This window comes from Mchenga conophoros, linkage group LG4, assembly GCF_057382185.1.
Source record: "Mchenga conophoros isolate Kocher_MC1m ecotype Shallow Benthic linkage group LG4, M_conophoros_male_GT1.1, whole genome shotgun sequence".
Classification (NCBI taxonomy): Eukaryota; Metazoa; Chordata; class Actinopteri; order Cichliformes; family Cichlidae; genus Mchenga; species Mchenga conophoros.
In genome coordinates, this window is record NC_140529.1 from 21,707,700 (window position 1) to 21,727,579 (window position 19,880).

The following is a 19,880-nucleotide window of genomic DNA, read 5'->3' on the forward strand; positions in this document are numbered from 1 at the left end:
TTTCCAGCCCTTGAAGACCCAGAAGTAGCGAAAGATACTGTTTATCTTTTGAAAATATAGCACAAACAATATTATATAGACACACAACACTGTATTTTTTCACATTAAATGTAAACAAAAAAATGTTTTTTTCCTGTAGCTGATTGAATTTAGAAATGTAGACGTATTGTTACACTGCACGATAATGACACGTTTATCTTGAACATGGAAGGAGACAAACAAATCCAGGCATTTTATTTCGTCCAATACAACTTGTAATTCCAACAATTCTCATAGTACGTGAAGCAACTATCCAACAGCTGAGTTGTTGACCAGACATATCACGTGATGACGTCACATCATGCTACCGGCGTAAAATTGTTGGCAGTTTTATGGAGAAAAAGTCGCCTCGAAAGTTTTCTAAATAATATGATTAAAAATAACTGAGGTTTAAAAAATGTGCAAAGTGATTTGTGTGCAACTATTTAGATAGTGAAAAGTAAATAAATATATTATAAGATTCTGGGTAATTCCCCAGCTGTGCATTAGTAAAATAAAAAACATAGGTCTGCCTATATACGTTTCTACATACACATAAAAGATGAGTGACATACCATGCAAAGTACTATGGAGAGAAATTTTCCAGAAAAGGGTTACAAATGCCAGGGCTCTAGACTAACTTTTTGCCAGGGTTACACTGGTGCGCTTTTTTTCTTAGCTGCACCAGCACAAAAGTTTTACATGTTCACTTTTTTTTTTTAATTGCTGTCCATACAGACAATATTTATTTGTAAACGATTAACTAACAATCTTATCAACACAAAGTTCTGTATTTAAAGCACAGTTCTACAAGAAAGGTGAGTTACTGGAAAAGTGCGTGGGCTTACAGTGCTTAAAGTGGCACTCTTTGGCAATATTGTAGACAATGTTAAACTTAATCATCATCTCGGCCTCTGACAACCTGTTTGCTGCTGCGTGCCGCTGAAAGGCACTGAGAGGGGACACTAGAGCAGTGCATTTATCGCAGCATATGTGTTTTCTGGATACTCTATGCTCTTTCTGCGTTCGGAGGTTGATGGCTCTGTGTCAGAGCACTGGCTATGAATTTCAAACAAATCAGGTCTTAACTTAATGAAAAAGTTATCAACTAGTGATGTGTCGGTCGCGAACGAATCGGCTCTTAGAGCCGAATCTTTGAAGTGAACGACGCGAGCCGGCTCCTTATTGGGAGCCATGTATTTTTTTTTTTTTTTTTTTTTTTTTTTTAACTCTCTCACCCTCTCTATGACACTTATTTTGGCTTCACTTCGCACATGAGCGAGCAGCGGGGGGGGAGGGGCGGTAGTTACACTGGCAGTAGCACAGGAACAGAGCAGAGAGAAAGAGCCAGGGACAACAACGTCACATTAGAAAGGTATAGTAATCATCCACAACTATTATCAGTTGCAGATGATAAAGGATTCAGAAAGTTTATTCATGCGGGCCCATATGACAGAGAATATGCATGTTCTTTTTGTTTTCATATTTTAATTTATATTTAATTGTGTTGTGGTTTGCAGTGTTTTGTGTTGTTTCACTTTAAATTTGCTTAAAAGGAAAAAGCTTAAAATTTAAATAGTTAAAAGTTAAAATGTGAATAGTTGTTTTTTTGTATTATATAATTTGTTTATTACATTTTATCTGGAGTGAATAAATAAAAGTATATTTACAGTGGCCCCTAGAGACAAAGCACGTACAAATACAAAAGCACGTACAAATACAGAAGCACGTACAAATACAGAAGCACGTACAAATACAGAAGCACGTACAAATACAGAAGCACGTACAAATACAGAAGCACGTGAAACCTCCAAAACTGTTAGGTGTGGCTGTGTGCAGGCAGGAATAGGACCCAAGGTGCAGACTCCGGAGACAGAACTTAAACCAAAACAGCTTTAATGCTGAACTCAAACATAACATAACTGGGGAAAAAGGTCAAAAATAAACTAACACTGGCAGATTGACAAAACACACACAGCAAAGTAAACAGTAGATCGACACGGACACAGAGAAACACAGGGCTTAAATACACAGGAGCAATCAGGGAATGGGTAACAGGAGGGAAACACAGCTGGGGCAAATCAGGCCTAACGAGACAAGGGGAAGCAAAACCAGACACATTAACATCAGACATGGACTTTCAAAGTAAAACAGGAAACCTAACACAGACTCCCAGGCAGGCACCACAGAGGGAACAGAGACGTGGGACCAGGGCAGACACAAACACTGACTGAACACGGGGATATAGGAACTAAGGATACACAGAGACGTGAACTAGACAAGGGGATACAGGTGATAGGGGAGACAGAGCAACTAAAGAAGACAGAGACATAAACCATAAGACAGAACTCAAAGAAACCAAAGACTAGAAAGTATAAATAATATAAGAAACTCAAATACCCTGGGTCAACGACCCAGGCATCCTAACAGTACCCCCCCCCCCCCCCCAGAAACAGGTGCGGGTACCTGCTGAACACCAGCCACTCCCACCCGAGGAGAAGGTACAGGTGCCGGAGCTAACTGGTTCCCGGTCATCCTCACCCTGGGAGCCGGGACAGGCACCGTCAACGGCTAGGCAGCTGCTGTCCCCACCCGAGGAGCTGGTACGGGTGCAGCGACAGGCAGAGGCTCAGCCAGCCTAGACACCAGAGCAGGGACCAGCTGGACCTCAGCCTCCCTCACCTGAAACACTGAAACAGGTGCAGGGGGATGCTGGGCCCGAGCTGCCCTGGGAGCAGGAACACAATGGTGCGAAGGAGCAGGCTCAGTAAACACAGACTCCTCTAAAATGTTTTTTAGCTTCCTACCACCACCACGTCTAACAGTCTTAACAGTCTCAGTCTTAGCAGTGTTCATATGATTGTTTTTTTCCAGCTCAGAGGAACGAAAGCAATCATAACTCACCACCGGGAGTTGCTCCGCAGAAAAAGAGTGGTGACGGTGTGAGCGTCGCCTCCTCCGGGAAGTGGGGGGTGGCAAACTGGGCTGTAAATCCTCCAACGGACCGGGCTGCGATGAGGAATCAGAGAGTTTATGAAGCTCAGAACGCTGCAGTCCCAAAAACAGAGCAAAGGACTGCAGTGGAGTGAGTCTAACGTCCGGCGTCACATAATCTTTCTTCCTCCGCCGCTTAACCCTCTTGTCGGACTGGTAATCCAGGGGTAAAGGCGGAGGTGTAGCGACTGGAGAGATTGAGCACGTGCTCAACCTGATCGCCCGAGGCATAGGCGCTGGCTCGGCCATAGCCATGGCAGTTTGGAGGCTGCGGGGCCCTCCCAAAGCCAAACGTGACCCATAGAAAGGTGACTGGAGCTCCTGGGCATGCCCAGCCTCCTGCCTCACGCTCTCCTTGAGGAAGGCAGAAACTGCGGGTCGCCGATACCACACGGAGTCTGCTGGGCCCATGTTCTGGTCGCGATCTTCTGTTAGGTGTGGCTGTGTGCAGGCAGGAATAGGACCCAAGGTGCAGACTCCGGAGACAGAACTTAAACCAAAACAGCTTTAATGCTGAACTCAAACATAACATAACTGGGGAAAAAGGGCAAAAATAAACTAACACTGGCGGATTGACAAAACACACAGCAAAGTAAACAGTAGATCACGACACAGACACAGAGAAACACAGGGCTTAAATACACAGAAGGAGCAATCAGGGAATGGGTAACAGGAGGGAAACACAGCTGGGGCAAATCAGGCCTAACGAGACAAGGGGAAGCAAAACCAGACACATTAACATCAGACATGGACTTTCAAAGTAAAACAGGAAACATAACACAGACTCCCAGGCAGGCACCACAGAGGGAACAGAGACGTGGGACCAGGGCAGACACAAACACTGACTGAACACGGGGATATAGGAACTAAGGATACACAGAGACGTGAACTAGACAAGGGGATACAGGTGATAGGGGAGACAGAGCAACTAAAGAAGACAGAGACATAAACCATAAGACAGAACTCAAAGAAACCAAAGACTAGAAAGTATAAATAATATAAGAAACTCAAATACCCTGGGTCAACGACCCAGGCATCCTAACAAAAACATGTACAAACTCCAAAACACAACGGAAGTGCTCCAGGATGCTATTGGCAGTGTTGAGCTTTTGTTACCTAGTGGCTGAACAAGCCAGGAAGTACCACGGACCGGATTTGGTGTGTGGTAGTAAAAGGAAAATGAACTTTTTTTATTTTTTGATTATTTGAATATATATGAGTAGTTGTGTATAAATACACAAACAATAAACATGTGCTTTCAACTGTGTAATTTAAGTGATTTGGGTAGCTCTGTTTTGGGAGTTCAGTTAATACTAGCAATGTGTTTTGCACAAAAAGTTAAACAGTAAATAGTTACAGCTTCACAGAAAGAACCTTGAGAGCAAACTGCTGCTGAAGCTTAACCATCACTTCACTGAGTGAAGAAATGGCACATTTTTGCTAAATATGCAGAAATAGACGCACACCCATACAATTTATGGTAAACTGAGCTGCCTTGTATTTACATATGTTGAAATTGCCTTGTTCTAATGTTTTTTCTAAGGCTGCTGTGCCATTTGGAGCAAAAATGAATATAAAGTTTACAGCATATCTTGTCACTGGAAATGGTTTGCACTGTTTATATTTATATTATTGACTGTAGATATTGGTTAAAAAGGCTTTATGTTGTGAAAAACTGAAATTAGAATTGTTGTGCCTTATTTTGTTGATGTTTTTACACATATTCTATTTGAAAATACTAAAATGTGTATATTTTTTTATTTTTGTTTGTCTGATAGCATTTATTTAAAAAAAAAATTGGACATTAGTTACTCACTACTTGAGTAGTCTTTTCAGCAACTACTTTTTTACTCTTACTTGAGTGACTTTTTTGATGACTACTTTTCACTTTTACTTGAGTAATAATATTTTACAGTAATGCTACTCTTACTTGAGTACAATTTTTGAATACTCGACCCACCTCTGGCAGATACACAGTTTTACATCTTAACTGGCAACACGTGCTCCCGAGACATGATGGGAGACAACTAGCCGCTCCCAACATGCCGCACAGCCCCCACCTGAGTGGTTAGCTTTCCTCAGCAACCTGTGTGTCCATAACAAGGCCTATGAGGCGTTGGAGAAGGCGACACTGTCGTCAAATATGTGTTACGGGTCCCCCAGCCGTCTCCGAGACCAAGTCGGGGCCTGGGTTTGGAGCTGGGACCGTGACGGCTCCCCGGATGGGTTGATAGGGTACCAGGCGAGCACCCTGTTCCGTTGAGAAGTTAAGGGACGTGACAAATCGTCAGTATTTTATGCGTCGGGAGTGAGAACAGGTTGGTAAACCACGTATGACAGCCTGTCAAGCACGTCCAAACCACTGGCTTACACACAGTTCAGCTAAATACGTGACAAGGCAAGCGTATGTGAGCAAGTGTGTCTGTGTGTGTGTCATCTCCTGTCACACCATACATGGCGCAACCTCTTCTCAAGTTGCTCTATAGGTGCAGAAGAGCAGAAGAGCAGAAACTTGTGGTTTCTAAACGTGCAAAAGGAAGTTACAGCGAAGAGACCGCTCCCTTGCATATCCATGGTGATACTTCATGCACATGCACCTTTTATATGTATGGACGTGTGCAGGTATAGATATATGTGTATGTGTATGTATGCATATGTATATTTAGTATGGACGTCTTGTGTGCATGCACATGTCTATACTTATAGATATTTGTAGACATCTATTACTTACATAGTAATAGCAGTGGTAGAATACTTTTATTTATGTCTTGCATAGTTCCACAACCCTCTATCAATAATCACATTCTGTGTATGCTACCGTTGTATATAGTTTATTATCTTACTTATTTTGTATTTGTTTGTATTTTATTTGTATTTTTTTATTTATCATCTGCCATCTGTACCTGAGCTGGGGTAACGCAATTTCAGCGTTGTGGAATCAAAGTCTAATCTAATCTAATCTAATCTTATCTCATCTCATCTCATGTTATCTTATCTTATCTTAAGATAAAATGAGCTAAGAAAAGATGACATGAGATGAGATAAAATGAGATATCTTATCTCATCTTATCTCATCTCATGTTATCTTATCTTAAGTGAAAAGTAATGAAAGTTCCAGTGATGTGAAGTCAAGTAATGTGGTATACAGTAAACTGAGTCAACATCAATAAAAAAGAAAGTAAAAGTAAAATTATGATAAGAAAGGTGAAAGTAGCAAGAACAGTATAAATGAGCTCTGTCTGCCCCCACTGCAGTCAGACAGTCCAGAGCCACACAGGAGAAGGTAATGACTTTCAGAATAACTTTGACATTATTCTTTGCATTTCAATGAAGTTACATTTTCTTTCTAGTCTTTCTATTCCTTTTTATACATTTGTATTTTTTTTCATAACAATGTAATTGATTATTGTTATTCAGTTACAATTGGTGGTGCTACCTAAAAATGTTTCATTTTTCAACAGCAACAGACGTGTGCAAAATACAAGAAACACAAGAACAAGGCAAAATATAAGAATAGGAATATGAGAATTATAAGAATAAATATATGTAAGAATGTATGCGCATTACTGAATATGTATACCAAATATTCTGTCCTATTCGGGTCAAATATGACCAATTTACAAATTAAAAAATTCATAAATATTGTGTTTTACATCTAATTGCCTCAAGGCCTTATGACATGCTCCACACTATGCACTTGAACATATAACAGTGATGAGCACCTCTGTCGTATTTGTAATTTTTTCACAACAGTGTAATTTATTATTGTTATTTAGTTATATTTGGTGGTGCTACCTAAAATTGCTTCCTTTCTTTCTCTCTCAACCTTTTATTTCTATTTTCTATTTTCCAGTGAAATTTTAAAGACAAAAGAAAACAATATTAGACTTTCTTTGTAGGTGAGTAATGATTTTATGAAATTACAGTGTTCCCTCGTTTATCGCAGGTGTTACGTTCTAATAATAACCCACGATAGGTGAAATCCGCGAAGTAGCGAACTTTATTTTTTACAATTATTATAGATGTTTTAAGGCTGTAAAATCCCTCAGTCCATGCTTTATACACTTTTATCAGACAGGCATCAACATTTTCACGTTTCTCTCTTGTTTAAACGCTCTCAAAGTTCAAACCTTCGTACAAAAATGACTTCAGTATTATAGAGTGAAACGAAAGATCAAACCCTGTTTTCTGGTCCAGAACATGGGAGTAGAGCAGCACAACACAGTACAATACGACACAAATGATTTTGGGCAAAGAGTGTTATGTTCTAAATGTTTCAATGCATATGTATGGATGTATTATTGTGCTATAATGTTTTACAGCAATGGGAGGAAAAAAGTCTCGACCTGTAAACACTCCGAGTAAGATAATACATAACACAATAAAGTCAAACAGATCAGAAAGAATTACGTATTATCAGTCATTGCTTTCTTTAAAATGTATTTTCAGTTTTTTTGTCAATTCTGTGCATGTTTTCAGCTTTAAGTGAAGAATGGAGGAAAATGGGGTGGACGTGAGTATTTGACTCTTAATGTGCTTTTGTTGCCACGTAAACGTCTTAAATCATCTACTTGCAAAAATCGGTTGCTGTCAGCTGAATTTCCCATTCTCATTGGTGTTCATAGCATAGTCTCACCACTGTATCTGCACCACTATCAGTTTCACTTTCTTGACTTTAACTTCATAAATATTCTTCTTTGAACAGTGGCAAAACCAGTGATCTCCAGAGCATAAATAATTACCAGCCTCATAACTCTGAGCTCCAGCACCTCAGAATTCTTCTTCATGGACCCGTTGGTGCCGGCAAGTCCAGCTTCATCAACTCAGTTGATGCTCTTTTACAAGGCAGAATGGCCGCAAATGCTTTGGCAGATGCAACTTCTGGAAAGAGCTTCACTAAAAAAGTATGTTTTAATCCTAGTATGGTTTAGTCAAGCTCATGTATTTTGTGCAATTTGTTAAACAAAAGTCATGCAATTTGTAACAAAACTAGGGGACTGAAACTAAACAGCTATAAAGCTGCACGTAGAACCAAGGTCTCTTGTTTTTCCACTAGAGCACAGTAAAGATTAGCACTTAGAGGTCTTAGGATGTGGTCTGCTCTTGCGTGACAGATGGGGTTTTTTTATTTTTTGCTTCTTGAATCTTTGTCTGAAGTTTAGTTTCACTTTACTTTTCTCCATAGTTGTTCTCACAGATATCAGCCTTATACTAAACCAGAAACCAGCTTTGTAGTCTTCAGTGATTAGGTGACCTTGTTATCAGAACCGTTAAAACCTTTTGTTTTACAGTATGAAACTTTCAAAATCCAAAAAGGAGGACCAGGAACTTTTTATCCTTTTGCCTTCACTGACATCATGGGCCTTGAGAAGGACACAGGAGTTATGGTGGAAGACATCATACTGGCCATGAAGGGGCACGTGAAGGATGGTTACACGGTATCATGAAGTTTAAGGCATTTTTGCAGACACTATTTGATGGTGTATCCAATGACACAATTTAATTATGCCTTTAAATAACACATACGGTGTATTTAAAAGTTAGATTTCCAAAAACACGTGTGTGTATATATATATATATATATATATATACATACATACACATATGTATATACATACATATGTGTATATGTGTGTGTGAAACATTTGCGTATACTTGTTTAGTTTAATTAACTTCATTGTTTTCCAGTTCAATCCTCAATCTTCCTTATCCGAACATGATCATAAGTACAACAAGGAGCCCACTCTAAATGACAAAGTTCATGTTTTAGTGTCTGTGATCGATGCCAACAAAATAAAACTTATGAGTGATGATATAATAAAACAGATGAGGACTGTCAGACTTGCAGCCAGGGACATGGGTAAGAGCCAAGCGTGGTTATAGGATAAACCCAAATTGAATTAAATAAGCTGACAAACATCACCAACTCTGATATTCTTTAATATTCTGTGTATTGACAGGAATTCCCCAAATGGCAATTCTCACCAAAATTGATGAAGCCTGTCCAGAAGTCAAAAAAAATATACGAAATGTGTATAAGAGCACCTGGTTGAAGGAACAGGTACTTTTCTAGTGGTAATTTTCAGTATTTAGCTGGAATATTTATTTATTTTTTACCAACAGTTTAATTCAAGTAAATTTTAAGTAAAATAAATGCTAACAAATGTTAAACTGTTGAAATTTAGATGGAGATAGTGAGTGTGACATCAGGTATTCCACTGTACTGCATCTTTCCTGTCAAGAACTACCACTCTGAGATCCAAACAGATGATGACATCGACACACTGATACTGGCTGCTCTGAAGCAGATGATCGACTTTGGAGAGGACTACGTTAACAAACTGCAGACCTGCTGAACCTTGTTTATTGTTGTGTTAAAATGACTTTTGGGTCTGAACAAGAATGTCAGAGTAATTCTTTGCATGCTGATTCTCATTTCCTTGGCTAAAGCATTTACCCTGCTTTGTAGACTTGGCTTTCAGTTTTTGTGTTTTGCTCTTGTATCTATCAACCTTTGAACAGACATGTAATTGTGTAAGAAAACTATACTGCTTTCATATTATACTAGGATGACCATATTTTGATTTCCAAAAAGAGGACACTTGGCCCAGTCATGAAGTACTTTAATAATACTGTTTGCTTAAAGGGCAAAAAAAAATAACTTGAAGACCTCTGGAATTAACTAATGGTACAGAGATAAGGCCTCAACTGTATAAGAAAAATTACCAGCACCGGGACGGTACTGAAATTCAGGGGCAATTCTAGGATCAGAGCTTTGGGGGTGCTGAGCACCCAGAGAGCTGCCCAGCCAGGCAAGATAAACCTGTCTCTGTCAGTCCCTGCATCCTTAAATGTTGTCCCGAGTTCTCTCTGACTGTCACTTTGGTGCATTTAAACCCCTGTTCCTCCCTGTCCTCATCGTCTGTTGTCTTCGTCTCCGTTATCAGTCATCATAATTTTACCATCTCTGTGCAAGTCTGCAAATTTCTTTATTAAATCATAAGATTCTTAAATGCATCAAGTCTCTCTGTGCCTGGGTCCTCGTCACAGAACATGACATCACTGTTTTGTACATTTTAACACAATTGAATCCCCACATTTGTGAAAGAAAAGCAAAACACTTTTTGAGAAGTCTGTAACAAAACCATCAAATCTGATAAAGGTTATTTAAATTAGGGCTGGGTATCGTCACTGATTTCTCGAATCGATTTGATTCCGATTCACAAGGTCTCGAATCGATTTGATCCACGATTCGATTCAATTTGATTTGATTCGATTCGATTCGATTCAATTTGATTTGAATCTGGGAAATTTTGCCTCAGACAGTCAGAAATATTATAATTCAGATCAGTACATTAACATATTTTTGTATCTATAAAAAGGAAGCTGACACTCGCAAGACTTTATCAAAGGTGTGAGCATCACAGCAGATGCCTTTGTGTCAAAGTAGCTGAAGATAAAACACAGAAAAACATGAAGGTTTTCCTGGCCTGGGATTTTATAAAAAAATATTCTATTCTATTCTAGCACATCAAAAACGAAAGAAAACCATTAATCAACATATGAACATCACCTCTGAAGTTACAGCGGTTTTATTAGAGACACAGTTAAGCTTTTTGCATTTTGCATAATTTTAAAAAGTTTAAATTTGTTCAGAAGCCTATTGAACTGCAGAAATTAGGTTTTCTTTTTGGAAGTAAGTAAAAGGGAAAAAAAACAGCGGCCGACAGCGCTGTAAACAACGGTAGACTTGTGCGTAACAAGCAAGCGAATAATGAAGAAAACAGATTTTTAGACGGGAAACTGTTGTTGAAGTACAGAGAGAGAGAGCTGTGCACGAAGTGTGATTTTACAGGGAGTGCAGAATTATTAGGCAAGTTGTATTTTTGAGGAATAATTTTATTATTGAACAACAACCATGTTCTCAATGAACCCAAAAAACTCAGTAATATCAAAGCTGAATTTTTTTGGAAGTAGTTTTAGAAAAACCAGTCTTGAGATATTTCTTGGCCCAGTCTTGACGTTTCAGCTTGTGTGTCTTGTTCAGTGGTGGTCGTCTTTCAGCCTTTCTTACCTTGGCCATGTCTCTGAGTATTGCACACCTTGTGCTTTTGGGCACTCCAGTGATGTTGCAGCTCTGAAATATGGCCAAACTGGTGGCAAGTGGCATCTTGGCAGCTGCACGCTTGACTTTTCTCAGTTCATGGGCAGTTATTTTGCGCCTTGGTTTTTCCACACGCTTCTTGCGACCCTGTTGACTATTTTGAATGAAACGCTTGATTGTTCGATGATCACGCTTCAGAAGCTTTGTAATTTTGAGACTGCTGCATCCCTCTGCAAGATATCTCACTATTTTTGACTTTTCTGAGCCTGTCAAGTCCTTCTTTTGACCCATTTTGCCAAAGGAAAGGACATTGCCTAATAATTATGCACACCTGATATAGGGTGTTGATGTCATTAGACCACACCCCTTCTCATTACAGAGATGCACATCACCTAATATGCTTAATTGGTAGTAGGCTTTCGAGCCTATACAGCTTGGAGTAAGACAACATGAAGAGGATGATGTGGACAAAATACTCAATTGCCTAATAATATTGCACTCCCTGTAATATGGAGGTGAAACACCTTCATTTTTGGATCATGATTATTATTACCTTTTTTTTTTTTTTACCAAGAACTCCCATTGATAACAGAGTGTCTTTTACAAAAGTAATCTTGCTACACTATCAACCATACAACCTAAAACATCTAAAACAAAAATGAAGCTAGAAATACAAAAAATACAAAGTCCTCAACATACGACACAAAAAACATTACTTATTATGCTTTTAAATTGAATAAATGTATTACTTCATTCTTCATTTAAATTGATTAGAAATATTTTTCTAATCTGTATATAAAAATATGTGATTCATTAATATTGTGTCACTGGTATTTGCCAGTCCCCCTGTGTTTGTCCCACAGCTTCTAAATTTCATAAAAGGTTCACCACAGTGATGGGTTAGGATCTATGTGTGCATTTTACAAGAGTCATCTAAACACTTTTCTTGATTGACTTAAGGAATTTTAAGGCAGGGATGAAAAACACATTTTACATCATGGGCCACATATAGCTCACTTTCATCTTAACTGAAACTCCCTTTTCTATCGGTTTAAAGAAGTTAACTGCACATTTATTCCCTCCTATATAACAGATTACTAAGAAGTGCAATTTAAATTGTGCATCTCTTTCTACATGATAAAGAAATGCTAATAAATAAAATAAATCTGACAGAATGACTTTTGGGGCTTCGATAGTAAGAAATAAATGTGTAAAATTACATAAAAAGCTTAGGTAGCTCATTGCCCAGACATTAAAAAAGATGGTTTTTGTTAATTTCCAAGAAAAGTTATGTTTTCACTGGAAATTAGGGGGGGGGAGCCAGGTCTTTATCAGTAGAAAAAAAGCTGTAAAACCACTATCTGGGACCAAATATATTGATTTTAGGATATTTGGTGATTCTACCCTGGATGTGAGTGTGAATGTGAACAGTGGTGGATGTCTGCCTCTACGTGACTCTCCAGGATGTACCTGTATCACCTTATGAAGAAGGAGGAACATAAGTGAATAAATGGAAATGGTTTCATTTCAAATTTCATTGCAAACATAAAGTCAACACGTAGCTTGAACGGTATGATGAGACAGTCATCTGCTGAGGGTGGTTGGTGTTTGTTTCTGGGGTTGTCATCACATTTTATAAATGTCAGAGCTCGATGAGACGGCACAGTGACTGCTAATTATTTCCAAGCAAACGTCTGTTGAAGTCTTGTTGAAGCACACTTTATTCTTAAAGATGGAGTAAAACAATAAAAAGTAGCTTACAAAATGCTGTATCTCTACAAATACATCATCAGGCATAGTGAGATTCTGTGCTTATAAGTGACACCTGCTGGAGGTAAACGGGTGGCTGGTAGCACAGACCCTGTGACGTCGCCATAAAGATCTGGACGAGGTGAGGCTTTTGCCGTCTTTCTTTAATGTATGTCTCCTCTGCCAGTGACAGAGTAAAACTTCCACCTGCTCTCTGGTGGTCAAGGTGTACAGGATGGGGTTGAAGGCACTGTTGATGGGGAGGATGAAGATGACAACCCAGCTGGAGATGGTATCCTGAGGAAGGAAACATTTCACAAGCGATTGACATTTAGAGAAATATAACTGCTGATGCTTTTCAGCAAACTATTCTATAAAGTAACACAGTGACCTATATTAAAAATCCATGTAAAACCTCTAAGATACTATAAGGCAGCTGTTTCACTTCTTACCAGGTATCTCCACCTCCAGCAGCGGGAGGACTTTCACCAAAAGTATAGGAATCCAGCAGAGGGCATCAGAGAACACGATGAAGAAAAACCTGCTGGTCACAGCTACATCTCTGTGCAGTCTGCTCCTCCGGTCGGTGGCATTGATGCCGGTTTTAAAGATGGAGCAGAACATACTGGAGTAGGAGAATACAATCACCAGGAAAGCCACCAGGTTCAGACCTAAAGAGATGCTAATGCTTTTCATGCTGGCTGGGACTATCAAACAGCGTTATGCAGTTCATACAGTATTAAACACAGTATATAAGCAGTTTTGAACTGAGGAAAAGTGTGCAAGCCGACAGTTCTGCTTCACAGATTTGTACTGCATAGTTTTTGTACTTTACACTTTGTATATTTTGTGATAATGAACAATTTTGCATTGTTTGGATTTGCAATTTGCAAACCTGGAAATGGTCAGTATTTTGGGGACTTCTGGTGATATTCAGGGGTTACTTTATACTTCATATAGTACCAATAGAACAAAGGATATCACTCCTTTGTTCTCCACACAAACTGTTTTCCCTACAGCTAAGATTACTAGTGGACTAAAATGAGCCACCCACACTTTACACCTACTGGAGGCATGAAGCTCGCAGCAAACAGTTATTGTGCTGATGTTAATGCCAGAGAATGGTTTTGTTGGGTTGATGTAACTTGAACATTTGTTGTTTTTTTGTGCTTTAAAAACAAAATTCTCTCACTGAAGTCTTAAAGGTTGTTCCGCACTTTCTGATCCACTTAAACACCAACCTAAAGATGATAATCCAGCAGCACAAACCCAGTCTTTCTTCAAAACGGGAGGGGTTTGAGCACCCGCCCCTTTCCTGGTGGGTGCCCAAAGTGCCATTTTGTTGAGGCAATTTTTTTTCTTCTTTTCTGCTTAAAAGAAAAAAAGCATTTTTATTTTGTATATAAATAAATGTTAATGTTGTGCGACGGGATTGTGTGCTTCAATTTTACTTATAATGTGTCAAATCACTACAACAGACGGCTCAAGACGATGCCGTCCAGCATTACTGAAGTGACACTTTAACGATGCTGCATATCACAGTCTTTGTGATGAAAAACATGTTCTCTCATTAGCAGATGTAGCAGAATACATTTATCGCAATGTATGAGCTACACTTCTTGTCAAAAGAAAAAAAGAAAGAAAAAGAAAGCTGATTGTCTGCCTTGACGTTCCTTCTGCAAGCATGCACACATGCACGGTCGTCGTCGTGGGCTAGTTGAGTGGCCCCCAAGGTCTCCTGATCTGACCACCTTAGACCTTTATCTTTGGGGTCATCTGAAGGCAATTGTCTATGGTGTGAAGATACAAGATGTGCAGCACCTGAAACTACGGATACTGGATGTCTGTGCTGGCATTTCTCCTGCCGTGTTGCTATCAGTGTGTGAAGAGTGGGAGAAGAGGGTTGCATTGACAATCCAACACAATGGGCAGCACATTGAACACATTTTATAAGTGGTCAGAATCTTGTAAATAACTCGTGAAAGAATAAAGTTACGTTGAAACCAAGCACACCATTATTTTTCTTGTGACATTACCAATAAGTTTGATGTGTCACATGGCCCTCTTCCTATTGAAAAAACAAAAGTAATATCCAAGATGGCCGACTTCTAAATGGCCACCATGGTCACCACCCATCTTGAGGAGTTTGCCCCCTCACATATACTAATGTGCCACAAACAGGACTTTAATATCACCAACCATTCCCATGTTATTACGGTGTATCCATATAAATGGCCCACCCTGTACATTTGGCTGAAATATGGTAAATATTAATTCAAAAAATCAAGACATACCAAAAAACGTAGAGTTGGCTGCTCAACTTGACTGAGAAGGATGCCTTTTTTAAACCACGATCCAAAGCCCGCAAGATGAAATCACGCGTGGTTTCACAAGATTTAACGTTGCTATATTATTGACTTACTTCACCTGAACATGATATGAACAACTTAATACACCCTTTCTGCACATCATGTAGTTTTTACACTATGTAGTTACATTTAACTTTAAAACATGTGGCAATTGTGTTAAATACATGCAAGATGCTTACATAAATCCAAGAGATGGCCAGTCCCTTTTTTTCAGTGCAGTCACTTTAATTTCAAAACTGTGTAATCTGTGTATATACTGTATATTCTGTGTATTTGTTCTCTCACTCTTATTGCCTGTTTATGCCCTGTCCTTATCTTCAACGTCATGCTGCTCTGTTGTATGTTTATATTGGGGTCAGTGCATTATATATTAGTCATCTACAGAGGGTGCAAAATGCCGCAGCTCGTCTTTTAACAGGCACTCGAAAGTTTGAGCACATTTCCCCTGTTTTAGCTTCACTTCACTGGCTGCCCATTTCTTTTAGGATTCATTTTAAGATAAGATAAGATAAGATAAGATAAGATAAGATAAGATAAGATAGAACTTTATTAATCCCTCGGGTGGGTTCCTCTGGGAAATTCGACTTCCAAAAAAAGCACAGCAACGACCGAAGTTACAGTTACAGAATTGTTATATATACACACACACACACACACACACACACACACACACACACACACACACACACACACACACACACACACACACACACACACACACACACACATATATATAAATACAGAGACAAATATAAATAAAGTATACAAAGGGGATAAATAGAATAAATAGGAATACAAAATAAAAATACAAGTGAATTGCACATTTCAAGTATTGAGTCTATTGCACTGTTGACTATTTACAAAAAGTATTGCACAAGGTATTGTACAGTGAGGTGAAGAGGCACTACAGCTTAGTTGTTCCCCCCTCCTTTGTCCTCCTGTTTCCTGTTTCCCCTCCCTCTCCCCTCCAGAGAGGAGTTAAACAGTCTGATGGCGTGTGGGACAAAGGAGTTTTTAAGTCTGTTAGTTCTTGTCTTGGGGAGAAGCAACCTGTCACTGAACAGACTCTTCTGGTTGTTAATGGCCGTGTGCAGAGGATGCCCAGCATTGTCCATAATGTCCAGCAGTTTCTTTAATGTCCTTTTCTCTGCCACTGTCACCAGAGTGTCCAGCTTCATGCCGACCACAGAGCTAGCCTTCCTGATCAGTTTCTCCAGCCTGGATGAGTCCTTCTTTGCTGTGCTGCTCCCCCAGCACACCACAGCATAGAAAAGTACTCCAGCAACCACCGACTGGTAAAACATCCTCAGGAGCTTCCTGCAGATGTTAAAAGACCTCAGCCTCCTGAGGAAGTACAGTCGGCTTTGGGCTTTTTTATACAGGTGCTCTGTGTTGCATGACCAGTCCAGTTTATTGTCCACCCACAGCCCGAGGTACTTGTACTTGTTGACCACCTCCACCTCCTCCCCCTCTATCTGAACCGGCAGTGGGCCTTCTCTGGACCTCCCGAAGTCCACAACCAGTTCCTTAGTCTTTGAGGTGTTGAGTTGCAGGTGGTTTGTGTGACTCCATGCGACAAAGTTCCTCACCAGACTTCTGTACTCCTCTTCCTGATCATCCCAGATACACCCCATGATGGCCGTGTCATCTGCAAACTTCTGAATGTGGCATAATTCAGAGTTGTAGCAGAAGTCAGAGGTGTACAGGGTGAAGAGAAGAGGGGACAGCACAGTTCCCTGTGGTGCTCCTGTGCTGCTGACCACAGTGTCAGACGTGATGTCCTTCAGCCTGACGTACTGTGGTCTGTCGGTGAGGTAGTCGGAGATCCAAGCCACCAGGCAGGGGTCCACCTCCATCCTGTTCAGTTTTTCCTGAAGCATACAGGGCCGGATGGTATTAAAGGCACTGGAAAAGTCAAGAAACAGGATCCTGACCGTGCCTTTTCCCCCATCCAGGTGTGAGTGGGCTCTGTGTAGGAGGTACAGGATGGCATCCTCCACTCCGACACCCGCCTTGTATGCAAACTGTAGTGGGTCCTGGGCATGTTGTACCTGTGGTCGGAGGAAGTTGAGGAAGAGCCGCTCTAGAGTCTTCATAAGATGTGACGTCAGTGCCACCGGTCGGAAGTCATTCAGCTCATTGGGCCGGTTCTTTTTGGGGACCGGGACAATGCAGGATGTCTTCCATAGGGCGGGCACTCTCCCCAGTCGCAGACTGAGGTTGAAGACTCGTTGTAGCGGCTCCCCAAGTTCAGCAGCACACGCCTTAAGCATCCTAGGACACACCTTGTCTGGGCCTGCTGCCTTTCTGGGGCGAAGCTTCCTCAGTTGCCTCCTGACCTGATCCACTGTGACACTGGGAGATGTTTGGGAAGAGGGGAGGGGGGGAGATGTCTTGCTGCTGAGAGAGGGATTGGAGGAGGGGGGTGTCATGGTGTCAGGAAGGGGGGGAAGCGAGGGAGGCAGGAGAGTGGGGATTGGACTCTGTAGTGAAGGTGAGGGTGGGGGGGTCGTGGGCTGGTCAAACCTGTTGAAGAAGTTGTTGAGTTCGTTTGCCTTCTCCACAGTCCCCCCCACTGTGCTTTTCTTGGTGTTGTGGCCTGTGATGGTTTTCACACCATTCCAGACCTCCCTCATATTGTTCCTCTCCAACTTCTGCTCCACCTTCCTCCTGTAGGTGTCCTTTGCTTCCCTCAGGCAGCGTTTCACCTCCCGCTGTGCTGCTTTCATCTCCTCCTTCACTTTGCTCCTGAAAGCCTTCTTCTTCATGTTGAGGACAGCTTTGACTTCCTGTGTTACCCACGGTTTGTTATTAGGATAACACCGTACCGTCTTAGCAGGGGCGACTGTGTCCACACAAAAGTTGAGGTAGTCTGTAAGACAGTGTGTCGCCCCCTCTATGTCCTCACCATGTGGGCTCAGGAGCACATCCCATAAAATTCTTAAAATTCATAAAATTCTTTTATTTACTTTTAAAGCTCTCCATGGCCTAGCTCCATCTTATCTCTCTGAGCTGCTACAGCCTTATACACCCACCCGCTCTCTCAGGTCAGCTGATCAGCTGCTCCTGAAGATACCCAGGACTGGGCGTAAACTTAGAGGAGATCGTGCTTTTGCTGTAGCAGCTCCCAAACTGTGGAACGAGCTTCCTTTAGAGATTAGACAGGCCAGTTCTTTATCTGTTTTTAAGTCACTCTTGAAAATCCACCTCTTTACCCTGGCCTTTGACACCACGTGAGATGTTGGTTTTTTATTTTAGTTGTTTTTAGGTGATTCGATGCTGTTTTATCTTGTTTTTGTTTTAACATAGGGCTGTTTTAATTTTATGTTTTATGTGTTTTATTTATTTATTTTGCTGTTTTCTGTTATTCTATTCTATTTGTTGACGTAGTCCTCTCCAAAGTTGATCATCTGCTTCAGAGCAGCCAGTATCAGTGTGTCGATGTCATCATCTGTTTGGATCTCAGAGTGGTAGTTCTTGACAGGAAAGATGCAGTCCAGTGGAATACCTGATGTCACACTCACTATCTCCATCTAAATTTTAACAGTTTAACCTTTGTTAGCATTTATTTTACTTAAAATTTACTTGAATTAAACTGTTGGTAAAAAATAAATAAATATTCCAGCTAAATACTGAAAATTACCGCTAGAAAAGTACCTGTTCCTTCAACCAGGTGCTCTTATACACATTTCTTATATGTTTTTTTAACTTCTGGACAGGCTTCATCAATTTTGGTGAGAATTGCCATTTGGGGAATTCCTGTCAATACACAGAATATCAGAGCTGAAGTGATGTTTGTCAGCTTATTTAATTCATTTTGGGTTTATCCTATAACCACGCTTGGCTCTTACCCATGTCCCTGGCTGCAAGTCTGACAGTCCTCATCTTTTTTATTATATCATCACTCATGAGTTTTATTTTGTTGGCATCGATCACAGACACTAAAACATGAACTTTGTCATTTAGAGCGGGCTCCTTGTTGTACTTATGATCATGTTCGGATAATGAAGATTCAGGACTGACCTGGAAAACAATCAAATCAGTTAAACAAGTATATAAAAATGTTTCACATGTATATACATGCACAGTGTAATTTCTCCCAAGGGTAACGAGGGATTGCCCCCTCCTGGTTTACATGTCCATGCCTCTGCCAGACTTTGATCCCCGTTGGAACAAATGTATCTCCTCCTCTGATTTTTAAATCTAACTTTTAAATACACCGTATGTGTTATTTAAAGGCATAATTAAATCGTGTCATTGTATACACCATTCAATAGTGTCTGCAAAAATACCTTAAACTTCATGATACCGTGTAACCATCCTTCACGTGCCCATTCATGGCCAGTATGATGTCTTCCAGCATAACTCCTGTGTCCTTCTCAAGGCCCATGATGTCAGTGAAGGCAAAAGGATAAAAAGTTCCTGGTCGTCCTTTGTGGATTTTGAAAGTTTCATACTGTAAAACAAAAGGTTTTAACGATTCTGATAACAGGGTCACCTAATCACTGAAGACTACAAAGCTGGTTTCTGGTTTAGTATAAGGCTGATATCTGTGAGAACAACTATGGAGAAAAGTAAAGTGAAACTAAACTTCAGACAAAGATTCAAGAAGCAAAAAATAAAAAAAACCCCATCTGTCACGCAAG

General features: G+C 40.3%; 1 protein-coding gene across 1 annotated transcript; it reads left to right on the plus strand.

The window, feature by feature from the left end:
* The first annotated feature begins 6,278 nt into the window (after positions 1–6,278).
* On the plus strand, positions 6,279–10,050 carry LOC146575997 (interferon-induced protein 44-like). Its single transcript, XM_085270960.1, has 9 exons — positions 6,279–6,295; positions 6,866–6,911; positions 7,335–7,373; positions 7,492–7,525; positions 7,718–7,916; positions 8,304–8,450; positions 8,701–8,872; positions 8,973–9,073; positions 9,198–10,050. The coding sequence occupies exons 3-9, from the start codon at positions 7,337–7,339 to the stop codon at positions 9,366–9,368; spliced, it is 861 nt and encodes a 286-aa protein (XP_085127086.1). The 5' UTR covers positions 6,279–6,295; positions 6,866–6,911; positions 7,335–7,336; the 3' UTR covers positions 9,369–10,050.
* The last annotated feature ends 9,830 nt before the right edge of the window (positions 10,051–19,880 follow it).

What these genes read in the sequence shown, in the direction of transcription:
- LOC146575997 (XM_085270960.1), top strand. Translation starts at nt 7,337, where the DNA reads ATGGGAGGAAAAAAGTCTCGACCTGTAAACACTCCGA. An exon ending in TCGACCTGTAAACACTCCGA is followed by an intron (nt 7,374 to 7,491) that starts GTAAGATAATAC and finishes GCATGTTTTCAG; the next exon opens with CTTTAAGTGAAGAATGGAGG. An exon ending in ACGTGAAGGATGGTTACACG is followed by an intron (nt 8,451 to 8,700) that starts GTATCATGAAGT and finishes ATTGTTTTCCAG; the next exon opens with TTCAATCCTCAATCTTCCTT.